Here is a 14,767-nt window from a genome sequence, read left to right as displayed (position 1 = left end):
GATATAATAATAAATATTAGATATAATTAACAAATAAAAATATAATTAATAAATAAAAATAAGCAAATAAAGATATGGTTAATAAATAAAGATAAGGTTATAGTTAGTTTATAATTAAAAATATAATCAATAAATAAGGATAATTATAATTAATCCATAATTAAAGATATAAGTAATAAATAAAAATAAAATTATTAATTAACCCTTTAACAACTAAAAAATCTAAAAATTATTTAAATAAACATATTACTCACCCCTCGGATAAACTAAGATAATATAAAAATTAAAAATCTTCTAACCGTAATAAAAAATAGGACTTAAAAAATCAATCAATCAATTAATATATAAAAAAAAAAAAAAAAATTAAACTCTTAACGTCTTAAGCTAATTATATATACACTGATAAAATTTAATAAATTATAATAATAATAATAGAAATATGCCCATACGATAATAATAATAAAAATATGCTTATACGGTAATAATTATAAATACACAATTATAATTAACAAAATTTAAGATAATTAACATAAAAAAATACAACCAATAAAAAACGTTTGCTTTAAAAGAATATAATTAATGAAAAACTTTTAAAAAAAACGCACGACTATTAAACAATTAACGCTAATAACGATTTAATTAATTTTAATTTTCCTACACAGGTTTTTTTGGGAATTACAGGGGTATTTAATGACGTAATTAATTTAATAATTTTTTAATAATTTCCCATAGTAATTTCTTATAGTAATTTCCCATAGTAATTTTTTAAAAAAGTTTTAACATAAAAATATCCTTCAAATGGATTAATTATTTTATATTATAATTATAATAAAGCCTTAAAACCTTATAAGGCTTTTTAAGCCTTATAAGCCTTATAAGCTTTAATGTTTTAAATATTATATAATCCCTTTTTATAAGATATAAAATTATTAAACATTAATAAATAAAAATAATTTTTTTTTATTTTTTAAGCTTTAAATTAAATACACTTTTATTAATATATTAACTTTATTTAATTTTATTTTTATAATTTTCGTTAAAATATAATTAATTTAATTAATTAATTTAATTAATTAATTAATTAATTAATTAATTAATTAAATAAAAATATTTAATTACGTTTATTTTATTTATTAATTATTAAGCTTTTAATTAACTTAAATATAAAATTTAAAAACGTTTATAAAATAAGTTATAAATCGTTTAAAAAGTTAAATTAAATTAAATTATTATTAACGTAACGTTTTATATTATTATAATAAACGTTATATTTTTTAAAAGCTTTTTAATTAATATATTTTTTAAAAACTTTTTAAACGTCGCATTTAAATAAAAAAAGTTTTTAATATTAAATATTATAATTACTTTTATTAAAGAGTTTTGTTATATGTATTATTTATTTTTATTATTAGGGCTTTAAGTGTATTATTTTTAAGTATTAATACATACCTTAAATTTTAAAATCTAGGCTTAATTTAACGCCTTTAATGCCTTTAGTTATTTATATTAATTTAATTTAAATAACTTTTTAAAATATATAGTTATAAATGTGTAATTAGGTTTAATTAAAAGGGAATTTAATTATTAATTAATTAATATAAGTTTTAAATTAAGGCGATATATGGTTATAAAGTTATTTAAATAAATAAATGATAAAATAAAAGGCATATAATTACTTTTAAAGTTATATTAAGAGCTTTTAAAGTTATTAAAAAGCCTTAAAATTACTTAAGGTTATGTTAAAAAATATTACATAATTATTTTTAAAACAAATATCGATATAATTTTTTAATTACGTATCGCCTTAAATTATAGCTGGTATTAATTAATTAGTAATTGAATTTTTTTTTAATTAAATTTAGTTATATGTTTATAACTATATATTTTATGGAGTTATTTAAAATTAAAATTGTTAAATAAGGTTTAACTTTAAATAATTTAAGGGCTTTTAACATAGTTTAAAAGTTTTTAATATAGCTTAAAAGTTTTTAATGTGGCGTTAAAAATAATTATATGGTTTTAATTTATTATCTTATTTATTTAAATAATTTTGTAATTATGTATTACTTTAATTTAATATTTATATTAATTAATTAAAAATTAAATCTTTTTTTAATTAAATTTAGTTATATTTTAATGCGATATGTGGTTGAAAAGTTATTTAAAATTAAAGGGTTAAAAAGCTTAAAACAGCTTTAAATTTAAAGTTTTAAGGGATTTATAAAATATATAATATTTAATGGTAATATACTTAAAGCCCCGATAATAAAAATAAGTAATATATATAATAAAACTTTTATTAAAAACTTATTTTAAAACGATTTAATTTAGTTATTATAATATAATTATTAATAAATATAATAATATTTTAATATATTTTATATAATTTTAATTAAAAAGTTTTATTATTTGCATTTTATAAAATTATTATTAAAACTTATTTACACCTTAATACATAAAAAATTAACGTTTAAAGGCTGTTAATTTAAACTTTCCACTTAACTTTTATTAATAAATCTAACATAACTTTAAACTTAAAAATCTAATTAAGATATATTTAAAGCCATTAAAATTATCTTAATTAAAGCTTTTAAACGATATATGTTTCAAATTAACGCAATAAATAATTATAAAATTATTTAGAAAAAAATAAAATAAACGTTTTACCGTTAATATAATGTTAATTAACACTACGTAATACATAAACCACTTTAACTTATACCATTTTTAAAATACTTTTTAATCTTTAAATTTAAATAACTTTATAACCATTAATCGTATTAATTTAAAATATATATTATTTAAGCCGTTTAATTAAGTTAATTTAAACGATATTAAATATGTTTTAATTAAAGTTTTAAAATGGAAGTTATATTGGATTTTTTAATTAAAATTAAATAAAAAGCTTAGACTAATAATATTTAAACGCTAAACTTTTAATGTATTAAAATATGAATAAGCTTTAATAGCAATTTTATAGGGTGCGGATAGTAAGACTTTAATTAAAATAAGTTATAAAACGTCGCATTTTTAAAAGCTTTTAAAACGTTATAATTAAATAAAAAAAAATTTTAAAGTTAAATATTTAATAATTATATAATAATAATACATACTTATATAATACGTATATAATTAGAAAAAGTATTTATGTAACTTAGATTATATAAGGAGATAAATTTTCTTTTTATTTTTAAATTTAAACTTTTTTTTAAATATTAATATTATATTAGTTTTATTTTAAGCAACACTAAATCCGCAGTAGGAGTACTTAGCTTTTTGTCCGCAGTATAGCGCTAGTAGCGCAGCTCCGGCGGCTCCAGTACACACCAAGCTCTCAATCAATTGCGACCCATTCAAACCATCTTCAAAATTTCAATTGAAGGTATCAATCTAAAGATCTCAATCCAAGGATCAGTTTGATTTTGGTTGCACCTCTCTAGGAGCCGTATTGGAGGAGTTATTCAAGGTTGGAGTTGCGACCGGTACCGCGCATGGGCCACCTGCGTTACCACCTTGATTCAGGACACCATACAGTAGGGCCTGAAGAGATCAATCAAAGATCAATCAATATCTCAATTAATACAGTTATTTGAGATTTGAAACATATATCAATCAATCCGTCTCGTCGAGGCGACAAAGATGAATGCCTTTGGAGATTTTTCAAAAATATTTGGATGGGCTGGAGTGGGTTTAATGTGGTGTTGAATTGGGTGTGGCAGAGGTACTTAAGAACGCACCAAATTTGTGTGTGAGATTAGTTACATAAGTAGTAACTACTGCGGATTTAGTGTTGCTCCTTATTAGAGTAATTCTTATTAAACAGCTTGTTAAATGTTAAGCCGTAAGCTGGAGAATGTGGTAGGTGATAGTTATGGTGTTTTGATAAAGGGGAACCACGTGACCACCCTCTGTCGCAACACTAACTAACGGCTACCACCTTCTCCGGCCCGCGACTCGGCTCTTAGGCATTCATTAGGTATCCGACTAGCTCTGTTCAATATTCCAGAGCGAGGGCTTCCTAATGCATCCTTTAGATCAAAATCTGAATCAGATTTGGCTTTAATGGAGGCGTTTGAGAGTGGTGGCTCTTTGGCGGGTTTTGATATATGTAGCCGACCGGCGATAGCCTTTAAACCTCGCTGCCATAACTGCCATAACTGCAATGCTTGCTATATTGTCAAGTATATAAACAAGGCTTATCAAACATACGATTAAAGCAATAAGTTGCTTGAATAAAAAGGCTACCAACCGTAGTTTGCGCTCGCTGAGATACAAGCTAGTCATATTAGTATCGGGTTTAACCGCATATCACGAACATCCATATCAACATCTTCATTTGGACAATCCTTCCATTGGCCAACTACCAGGAGTTTGTAACTCCTGTGTTATCAACAATGCCTGGCATAAAGTAATGTCACATCATCTCCCGACGTCACACAACATGTGCTATTACCATTACCGTATAAGATCTTCATCATGCTATTACGAAGTTTGGATTCCGAAGACCTTTTCAACGCCATGCTGATGAGCTTCTGTTAGGCCTTAATAAGCCTTTCAGTCCGAGAGTAATCCCTTATCAAAGCTATTATGCTACATGTACATAAAGAAACTATCTCGCAACTCCCTTTCTTTTATCCAAACCCCCTTACAGACGAGACAAACTATGAAGGAGATGCCTCATCATTCTGTTTGGACGAAAGCAGAAGCTACCTCATGCGTGGATGGGATCATACCTATCACAACATCTAATAATACGAAAACATAAAATGTATTCGAGTAAGGACCTACCTGGTAACAATTTCTGTTGGTTACATTATCATCTACTAAGGTATGCTTTCCACGAAAATCATATATTGGCCAATAGGGGTTCAGAGGGGAATAGTAAGCTGCTGCATGTAATGTGGTCTGTGAGCCTCAGAATCATGACCTCGATGGACGTGTTGGTCGAGGACACGCAAGCTAAGCATGGAATAAAAAAGGCATGGATCAGCTCTCTGAGGTTATTGTATCTGCCCCTTTACATATACCAACCTGGTACCTAAACCAGGTCTGCATGATCTGTTCCACTTTCGCCTTCTCGTCTTGCATTCCAGAGATGGTGCTTATTCATATCGGAAGGATCGGGTCTTGGAGACTACTCACAAAGGTAAATGCAGTCTTTGTGCACACTTTCCTTCGGTAAGTCTTGCCTTGATCATATGTACCTGCGATCGATATAAGAATGGTAAAATTCCCGCTCTTGCTTTGTTTGCTCCCAGAGCCTAGGATATTCGTGCTATACATGGAGGTTTTGATATGCCTAGTCTGTTGATCATGCTTCTAAAATCAGTTTTAGTTCTCACTATCTCATTTTCCCGATGCTGCTTGGGCCAGAGCCACCCAGCGCCGGTTGTTGACCTTGGTTATGCTCGGTATCAAGGATACTACAATACCAGTTATGACTTAAATGTCTACAATGGGTATGCCCTGGCTATTTGACAACACGAGTGATTTTTTTAGTTTTTGATCTTGCTTTAGGATTAGATATGCCGCCGCCCCTATTGGCAAGCTGAGGTGGCAGTTGCCACGACTACCAGCCCAGAATCGAAGCCAAGTGTTTCCTGCCATCGAACCTGGATCACAATGCCCTCAATCAGCTTTTGGACCGGGGTACGTTTACATTAATGAATTCGGGATGAAGAAAGATAACTCTGACCATCTCCAAATAGCCCTCGGATAATCCCCCCTCAGGGGTCTGAGGATTGTCTATTTCTAAATGTTTTCGCACCTGCCAATAAGACAAAGCTACCTGTTATGGTTTTCATCCGTGAGATATCCTGTCACCTCCTGCCCCTTACACGATTTTTTTCTGACGGGAGGAGACGGCGGTGGGTATGGTTCAGGAAATGCTGGCTTCGACCTTGTGCCACAGATTCTCACAAATGGGAACAAGTACATCACTGTGGCGATCCAGTATCGCCTAGGTGCCTTCGGGTTTCTGTCCTCAGCCGACGTGGCCAAGTCGGGAGTGCTCAACGCTGGAATTCACGATCAGTACTTTGCATTGCAATGGGTCCAGAAATACATCCACCTCTTTGGCGGGGATCCTAAGCAAGTGACTATTGGAGGTGTATCTGCTGGTGGTGGCAGTGTCATGCTTTTAGGAATGGCCAACGGAGGTGTGGATAATACCACTCTGTTTAATGGCCTCTTCGTTTCCAGTCCTTATTTACCCACGCAATGGTAGGTAACACTCGGCTACTCATTATGATTGTTGTTATAACGGTGCTAGAGTTAACAGAAACCTCAGGAAGTATGATGGAGAGTGGCCAAGGAAGTACTATCATAGTTTTGCGGAGAACGTAGGGTGTCATACAGATGAGTTGAAAGCTAATAACTCGGTTTTCGAGTGCTTGATCGCAGCAGATACGGATGTCCTTCAAAACGCTAGCAACTTTGTGAGCACATCAGCATTGTATGGCCAATGGGCCTTTATCCCCGTCACGGATGGGAAGTTTATCAAGGAGAGGCCTACGACTCAGCTCCTAAAGGGCGGGAAGCTCAATGGTGTTCGGATCCTATCGACGCATAACCGCAACGAGGCTCCGGACTTCACCCCACAAGGTTTAACGACCGAAGAAAATTTCGTAGGTTTTGTTTCAGAAAACTACCCGATGTTGAGTGAAGAGAACATCACCAGTATACTCGATCTATATTATATCCCGGCCAATGCCTCCAATATATTAGTTGCCTCCAACGGTGAGAATCCGCCATACTCAACGACCAATTCCGAGTGGGCCTATGGATGGCAACAAGCGGCAACTAACCTTTATGCGGAAACAACGTTCATCTGCCCTTCGTACTGGCTCGCGGATGGGTACGCAAATAAGGAGCATGGGAAGGCTTGGACCTACCAATTCTCCGTCCCGCCAGCACAGCACGGGTACAATATGTATCCCTTGTTTGCGCCGACAGATGGCGCAGGCACCGGTATGGACACGGTGTTCCGAACGGCCCTGCAGTACATGTTTGGCAATTTTGTACTAAGAGGCGACCCAACTCTCGATCAGGCACAGATAAGCGCTCTGGATGGGAACGGGGGTAATATCACAGCGGCAGGTGCTGGTGTATGGCCCCAGTGGCAAGCAACGGCAGGTTCCAATTGGATGCTCAATCTGAACATGACAGGTGGTATACCAGTCAATAACACCTATGTTCAAGATGGAGTGACCCTTGAAGTTGTCAGCTACATGCCTAGCAACAATATCTCTTCTACAGCTTTGGAAGCAGATTTCCAACTTGTCGAGGGATATTCTTGGGAGGGCGGACGAGGGAAACGGTGCCAGTTGTGGGCTGATCTTGCGCCGTGGACTTTGGAGTGATATAAATTGAGTGGCTAAGGCTGGTGGGAGTGGATAAATGTATAAGTCTGTTAAAAACTGGGATTGGTGGGATTGGTGGGATCAGTTCTGGATATAAAGACAGGATAGAAACATAAATAAATAAAAGACCAACAGTAGCACGTATGTAACTGGGAGATGACTGGGATATCTACGAAGTATTTAGACATGAACATATATTATTGGTTTACTGTAGGTGTGTAGAACGAGATTCCTTGCCTGTAAATGCCCCCTAGCCTAGGTATTAGGACCTGAACGGGTCTCTCGGCGCCTTAATGCTTTTGAGTCATCTAGTGATGCTAAGGCTCCTTCCATGTCAGCTTCGATGTTAGCTTCGGCTGCAACCATTTGCTCTGTCTGACGAACATCGGTATTCTTTATATTCCACCCCCCCGACCAACCTACCCAGCCTGTCTCTCTTGGCCCCCTTATTACAGCAACAATAATGGCCACACCAACGAATGCGATGTTCGAACTTCCGCTCCAAACCCAACCTCCCCGGGCGTATAGCCGATTTCCAACAGCCGTACCCGTGATTTGCCCTGCAAAAGAGAAAACCATATATACAGTATTGACTCTGTTTCTTGCCTTGGGGTCTAGATTATAGACGTTGCTCCGATTGGCAGTGTTTGCAAAGTTGGTTCCTAAATCCATCATAATGGCATGAATGATAGGCCCCGCCACCGTGAAGCTTCCTGTGAAGGTTGAGATAATAATGCCAATGAACTCGAAAACCAGGCCAAGAATAACAGAGAAGAGGAAGACGAAACGGTCTGTAATGAGACGGGACGAAATGGGAGATAAAGTAATAACGCCAATACCGATAAAGGCGAAACAGCCGATCTCCAGCGATGAATATTCATATGGTGGCGACGCTAGGAGGAAAGTGAGAGTGGTCCAGAATGAAGTAAAACAGGCACTAAGTAGGAAGCCGATGATACATGCTTGCAAAAGGAGAGGCTCTGTGACCGCCATCACAGCCATCCCCCAGAGTACTTTGAAGTAGTTAAGACCCTTGTTCTTTGTTGGATAATCTGGGAGAAAGAAGAAGAGTAGTATCAACGTTAGGTATTGCGCGCCAAGCGCAAGCCAGTAGATATTTCTCCAGGAGGTAAAGTTAGCCACTATGCCAGATAGGACTCTAGCAATTAGTAATCCAAGTGCTAAGCCTGAGACCACAACAGAAAGACAGCTGGCACGACGGTGAGCAGGTGCTAAATCGCCAACAAGGGGTAACATGAGTTGTGGCGTTACGGTTCTGTTTAGTTGTCAGGCAAAGTAAGGGGTAAGAGGGTACATACCTAGGCCCTAGGCCGCAGGTGGGTACCTAGGTATGTGATAAAAGGTCACTGGCATGGGAGAACACGTACCCAACTCCGCAGAGAAATGATAGGCTAATAAATACATCGAAATTGGTCGTGAGACATAGCCCAATCCACTACGAAGTTCTGGTTAACATGTTGCCCCCCCACAATGTAGAAGAGAGTAGGTAAGTTTATTGGCACACACAACAGTTGCCGTCATCCAGATTAGAAAAAGGATGAACGGGCGGCGAGGCAACATATCGGCCAAGGGGCATAGGAAGAGCAGACCGACAGCGTAGCCTGCCTGGGATAACGCAGAAACATCGGAAGCTCGTTCATAGCTCACGTTGAAATCTCGGGCCAGGACGTTCAAAATTGGTTGCGGATAATAGAGGTTTGCAACGGTGAACGTACCGCTCTGTCGAGTAAATTCTTAGTCAGCCTTTTCGGTGCTCATAGGCACGGGGATTATCAAGTGACATGCATACAAGAGCCAGCATTATGTTCATCGACAGTGTAAAGGTTGGTGGGTTCTCGGGATCATAGCGACAGCGTTGTGGCATCCAATTGAGAACCCTCGCCACCTTAGCCAGTGTACTGTTTGCCTTGGAGTCATAAGGATGAAGGACATCATGTTGCTCTGCTGCTTCGACTTCGGCTTCGGCTTCGGCTTCTACATCCTCTTGACTAGAGACAGAAGCCGAGGGATCCTCGATAATAGATCCCGAGACTGGCTTCTCAGACTGGCCTTCCTCCTTCTTCACATCCAAAGGGGCCATCGTTTTGCATGCCACTAAGAATATCGTATCATGTCATGTTTTTCTTCTCCTTTTATTTTCCTTTGATGTATATTACATACATATAATATATTTATATGAAAGGTAGGGGACCGAGAAACGTTGCTTGAAATGTGAATCTAATTTTTGGGGATATCCGATGTCGCATGCCGGTGACCGTTATTTAATTGCGTGAGAATGTCTAAATAAGAGTCTTCTAAATAGAATTAGAAGACTTTATAAGAGATCAAGGTTCGTGCCGTTTCCTTCCCAAACATATAACCTACATACCGAGGTAGGTACTGTACCTAGTAGTATGTGTAGTCGGTACATAATTGTACCGTCCATTCAAGTTATCGGTCGGTCACCGAAATGCGCATGCAATGCATTAGCTACATACCTAATGAATGATATAGTTCTGGTTATACAGACTCAGGCTTAAGCACATACATTGGATAATCGTGTGCTTATCTCGATTCTCTACATATATCATTGATCGATGATGTAGATTACATAGTACTGTGTAATACATACATACCTAGTAGGTAGTACTACATAGATATGTATACTAGGTATACTTACATATGTAGGTTAGGTAAGTACGTAAGTGGTAGATGAAGGCAACTGCGAAGATAGGGATGGGAAGCAACATTGAAATATTCTAATCGGAAATGCGCCTACCTTACTTCAATCACATCATACCTACCCGGTACATAATAATACACTCGCCAATTGGATCGATGGGCTTAACAATTAGTGGCCCGCAGCTGCTGCACGATCGGACAAGATTCGGCGGTTTAGTACCTAGGTTTAGTACCTATCTAGGGTACCCTAGGTAGTAAACTCTCCTAATAGCGGACCTAGGCATCTTACATGGTAGGTACGGTGAGAAAGATTGAAAGGTGCATGTCCAAGTTATCAAAGATATGTAATGTTCTCCATCCTCAACATTAACTTCTTCTCTTGAAATACCTACATACCCAGTACCCAGTACTGTAAGCTGTGTAGATAGTACATGCATCATCCTACATATTTGTACTACTAGAGATAACTAGGTTAGGTATATGACATTTGCCACAACCCTTGAAGTGTACTACACACATTACGAATAACACCAAAGTACAATACCTACCTAGATAGGCGGTCCGGTCCGTACCATCATGACAGCTGATGAAAGAACGCCATTACTCGAAAATGGAATTACTCCAAATCTCGCCAAGACCGGGAAGGCCGGGAAAGCCGTGGGGGTTGCCGGAGCCGTCTTCGGGCCCGCTAATCGTCTTTTACTCGCCGGATTTATGATGAGCTTCACCCTTGGCATCACCCAAGTCCCGTGAGTCTGCACTAGTTCATGACCCTTTCTTCATTATTAACCACTCTATAACCATTTCATTCTAATCAAGACCTCAGCATTATTTACGTCTTCCGTCTTATGGAATGTGACATCTTTTATGACCACAATGCACCCTTCGAAGGTCCCGGTGACCGTTGTCATCGTCGAGAGATCAACGCTGGCACTGCCACACAGGTCTCCGTTTTAGGCATGTCTACTTCCATAAGCGGAGTTTTCAACTTATTCATATGTGGCTACCTTATCAAAATCTGGGGTCCACGATGGGCCTTTGTATCACAGACTGTACTGTTGGGTATAAGGGTATCGACACAGGTTCTTGGTGTGACCGTTGGCGGCCGGTCTGGCGAAATCATCTTTCAGGCCTGCCAAGCTATCGGCATTGTAGGAGGCCCTCGTGGTTATCAACTGGTTCTCAACACTGCCGTCAGTGAACTGGTTGCCGCGAAGGACCGTACCGCTGTCTTTGGGCGATTGCAGGGATCGATCATGTTGGGGACTGCCTTTGGCTTCCTTCGTGAGTTTGCGCGTGTGATGTCAATAGAAGTGCAACAAAAACTAACGATCTCATAGTGGGAGGCGTGCTTGGCGATGTCTATAATATCCGGCGCCCCTTCGAGGTGGCATTCTTCCTCTATGTTGTCACTGCCATATACGGAGCACTGTTTATGCCAACCACCACGAAAAACGAGCGTGACAGTCAGCAAAAAGATAGCCGAGGAATCAGCGCCTTCTTCGCACCTATCAAAGTTATTGTCCCTCATAAATACCGCCTAGAGTCGGGTAAGATCATTCGGAATTATAGCTTGATTTTCCTCGCCCTTGGTATTTTTCTTGGTGTGGTGAGTATTTCACTTTTCATAACACTATGCTTCTCTTTCCTTATCCCTATTCTCTCTAACTGTATAGTTTGCTTCTGGATATGCTCCGATTCTTCTACAAATGTACGCAACGTCCGAATTCAATTTTGGCACTACCGAAAACGGATATCTCATGTTTGGAAACTCGGCCATTCGTGGAATCTTTTTGCTTTTCATGTTTCCAAAGATCATATCTGCCGGCCGGATTTGGTTCAATGGCACGACAACTTCGACGGAAGGTAGAGAGCCAGCATCGGAATGTCATATACCTACCAACCCAGAAGACTTTGAAGCTGCTGAAGGTGGAGAAGTCCCCCAAGAGCCAATAGAAGCCCCAGACCTAGATGAAGAGGATTCTGGTACTGGATTCGACCTCTTCTTTGTTAGATGGAGCCTCGTCATTGATTCCTTGGTAACCTTCTTTGCCGGGTTCTCAACAGATGGTTGGCAGGTATACCTTGGTAAGAACCCCCCGCGTTCTCTCTTTGGGAAACTCCAGAGATTAACTTTGAATAGCTGGCTTCTTGTTGCCGTTTGCTTCTGGCTCGGCGCCGGCCGCAAAGGGAGTTATGACTGAATTATGCGCACCAAGTCAACGACGGGACGCGATTAGTGCCATTACATTGGTGGAAAGCACAGCAACGTTGTTAACACAGGGCCTTTTCGGCCTGATATTTGCTGCTTTCTCCGAAGTTGGTCGGCCGAGTTTGACCTTTTTCTGCAACACAGTACGTTATAAGAAGCCTTCCAGCTTTACCTGATATATGGTTACTGATATCTTTCAAGGCATTCGCAGTGTTTGGCTTCGTCATCTTATTTATGGCAACCATGCCACCGGAGAATAGCAAGCGAATCGATGAGGACGATTCAGAAACCGAGGTCGATGTTGAAGCCTAAGCTAACATCCCCAGTACTCAAGGAGATTTTGATTAGAGAGAATACATGCTGGATTACATAAAAAGGGGAGACATATGAATTAAAAAAAAAGGGGAAGAAAAAAAGGGGTTAGATATGCATATTAAAACGGAGGCAGGAGAAATTAAGGTACCTTAGCCACATATGGATCAATTATATTATTAAATAGACCTACCTGTTCAGGGTATCACAACTTAAACTACCTACTCGAGGTCCCTATGATTAGACAATGCACAATAATGGCTTTTCGTATTCTACGCACAAAGTAGATCCATGTATCGACGACACAACCTTCTCAAATGCTTAGCTCTGCTACCTAATCAAATAGAACCACACGAATTTATCAACATATGCTCTATACATCGTATACTCTTTCATAAAACACACTAGCTTAACGTGCCACTTTATTACTATGCGTATATCATCTATCCGGTAAACCCACCGTCTACCGGTATTATCGCCTGCGTGAAAAACTTACTCTCGTCGCCTAAGAGGAACGCAACCGTGGCCGCGAGCTCTTCTGGCTTTATGTACCGCTGGAATAACTGTTGCGGGAAGTCCTTCACGTCGAGATTGCCTCCCATCTGCTCGCGTAGATTGTGCCACATTGGCGTGTCCCCGATACTTCTGTGTCCCGGGGTTGTAAGATTAGCCGGCTGAAATCTCTCTCATCACTCTGGGAAGAGTAGAATTAGGGGTGTTGGGGGGGGGGGGGGGGGGGGGGGGGTTAAGGAGAAGTAGGTAGGTACTTACGGGCTCACTATATTCACCCTGACGCCGCGGTGTGCGTGTTGTGCCGCGGCAGTTTTGGACAGGCCGACGAGGCCGTGCTTGGAAGAGCTGTATGCTGGGTGAAATGCCATGCCGCACATGCCGGCGACGCTTGACATGTTGACTATGCTGCCTCCATCCTCGAGAGCACGTAGCTGGTACTTGAGGCAAAGAAAGAGACCTGTTAGGTTCACGTTGATGACCTTATTCCATGTCTCCAGGCTCATCTCCGTCAATGGGGTTGTATCTGGATCAATAATGCCTGTTTTTTTTGCAAGCAAGTTGGTGGTTAGTTCGATCGAGGCTATGGATGGTGTGGAGGATAGGGGTTGTTTTTGTAAAATCTGGATAGGAGCATAGGGACATAGGGACATAGGGAGAGAAACAGGGAAAAGCACGTACCGGCGTTGTTCACACATCCACTGATCTTCCCAAGTTTCTCCTTGCTCGCCATGACCCACTCCTCAACGGCTTTTTCATCCGTGATGTCTAGGGCTGCGGTCAGGACCTTAATGTCTGGGTGCGCCTTGCTGATACGTAGCGCTGTAGCGGCAAGCTTGTCGCCTTGCAAATCTACTAGGGAGAGGCTTGCACCGCGGGCTGCGACGTATTCTGCAATTGCCTCCCCAAACCCCTGAGCCGCTCCCGTCACCAAGATGACTTTGTCCTTAAAGGGGTTCGGATCCGCCATTACCAGTGAGATATATGTAGGTATCCTTTTATTTCTGTGGCGAGCTAACAAACCGGGATAGGAGAAGAGAGCAAGTAGAGCCAGTCTTTGATATACTAAATATAGGTATGCTATATTGATATATTGCCAGTACGTGAACCTGAAATGAATTGAGGCAATCTTGTGACTATGAGAAGAACTACGAACTTCGAGGTGCGGGGGACTATGCCTGTATACATTGAATGCTCCCCTGTCTGCTTGGTGTATATATAGGTCGGCTGGAATATCCAAGACAATGAATCTACAGCTGCTGGGCAAGTTAGACAGTGTGCCGCATGACCCCCCTATTGTTCGCCTCCGACCGGCGGGGATCAAAGAGCTAGTATAGATTCGACAGCACCTGCACCGCTCGATCTTGCCATGGCGTCGTTGTTAGGATTTTGTCCACTGAGCGTTCAATGTGAGCCGTGTGGATGGTCATGTGGGTGCTTGTTGGTAGCGGACAAGGCCAGGTTGGTCTCCATCTTCACCGCCGGTCAAAGTGCTGATCGATGGTAGGCTTGGAAAGATTGGTTAAGGTTGATGGAAAAGAGGAATGTTAGTAATTATGTCGCAGTATGTGCATACATACTAACCTAGTAGCATGCGTTGCCTCCGGAAGACGACAACGGATGCGGCACCGATCTAGGATGGCATGCATAACTGGAAATCAATACTACCTAGGCCTACCTAGCTTGTGGC

General features: G+C 39.2%; 4 protein-coding genes across 4 annotated transcripts; 2 read left to right on the top strand and 2 right to left on the bottom strand.

The window, feature by feature from the left end:
- Positions 1-4,534: 4,534 nt before the first annotated feature.
- GGS25DRAFT_497930 (alpha/beta-hydrolase) lies at positions 4,535-7,518 on the top strand. The gene is made up of 6 exons (XM_049261655.1): positions 4,535-5,178; positions 5,336-5,459; positions 5,518-5,649; positions 5,709-5,806; positions 5,862-6,222; positions 6,290-7,518. Exons 1-6 carry the CDS (start codon positions 5,151-5,153, stop codon positions 7,359-7,361), a joined length of 1,815 nt encoding a protein of 604 aa, XP_049114411.1. The 5' UTR covers positions 4,535-5,150; the 3' UTR covers positions 7,362-7,518.
- On the bottom strand, positions 7,519-10,069 carry GGS25DRAFT_497916 (MFS general substrate transporter). The gene is made up of 4 exons (XM_049261654.1): positions 9,172-10,069; positions 8,889-9,101; positions 8,750-8,817; positions 7,519-8,637 (listed from the first exon to the last, which is right to left on the bottom strand). Exons 1-4 carry the CDS (start codon positions 9,460-9,462, stop codon positions 7,617-7,619), a joined length of 1,593 nt encoding a protein of 530 aa, XP_049114410.1. The 5' UTR covers positions 9,463-10,069; the 3' UTR covers positions 7,519-7,616.
- Positions 10,070-10,089: 20 nt separating this feature from the next.
- On the top strand, positions 10,090-12,778 carry GGS25DRAFT_497912 (major facilitator superfamily domain-containing protein). Its single transcript, XM_049261653.1, has 6 exons — positions 10,090-10,792; positions 10,870-11,327; positions 11,384-11,652; positions 11,720-12,131; positions 12,187-12,398; positions 12,457-12,778. The coding sequence occupies exons 1-6, from the start codon at positions 10,620-10,622 to the stop codon at positions 12,565-12,567; spliced, it is 1,635 nt and encodes a 544-aa protein (XP_049114409.1). The 5' UTR covers positions 10,090-10,619; the 3' UTR covers positions 12,568-12,778.
- A 37-nt stretch (positions 12,779-12,815) lies between these two features.
- Positions 12,816-14,662, bottom strand: GGS25DRAFT_355095 (3-alpha--hydroxysteroid dehydrogenase). Its single transcript, XM_049258078.1, has 3 exons — positions 13,759-14,662; positions 13,339-13,618; positions 12,816-13,212 (listed from the first exon to the last, which is right to left on the bottom strand). The coding sequence occupies exons 1-3, from the start codon at positions 14,045-14,047 to the stop codon at positions 13,011-13,013; spliced, it is 771 nt and encodes a 256-aa protein (XP_049114408.1). The 5' UTR covers positions 14,048-14,662; the 3' UTR covers positions 12,816-13,010.
- Between the last annotated feature and the right edge of the window lie 105 nt (positions 14,663-14,767).

The sequence above is a fragment of the Hypoxylon fragiforme genome, assembly GCF_022984875.1.
Source record: "Hypoxylon fragiforme strain CBS 206.31 chromosome Unknown GGS25scaffold_7, whole genome shotgun sequence".
Taxonomy (NCBI): domain Eukaryota; kingdom Fungi; phylum Ascomycota; class Sordariomycetes; order Xylariales; family Hypoxylaceae; genus Hypoxylon; species Hypoxylon fragiforme.
Note: the sequence above shows the minus strand (reverse complement) of the source record. Positions and strands in the feature narration are given on the sequence as shown.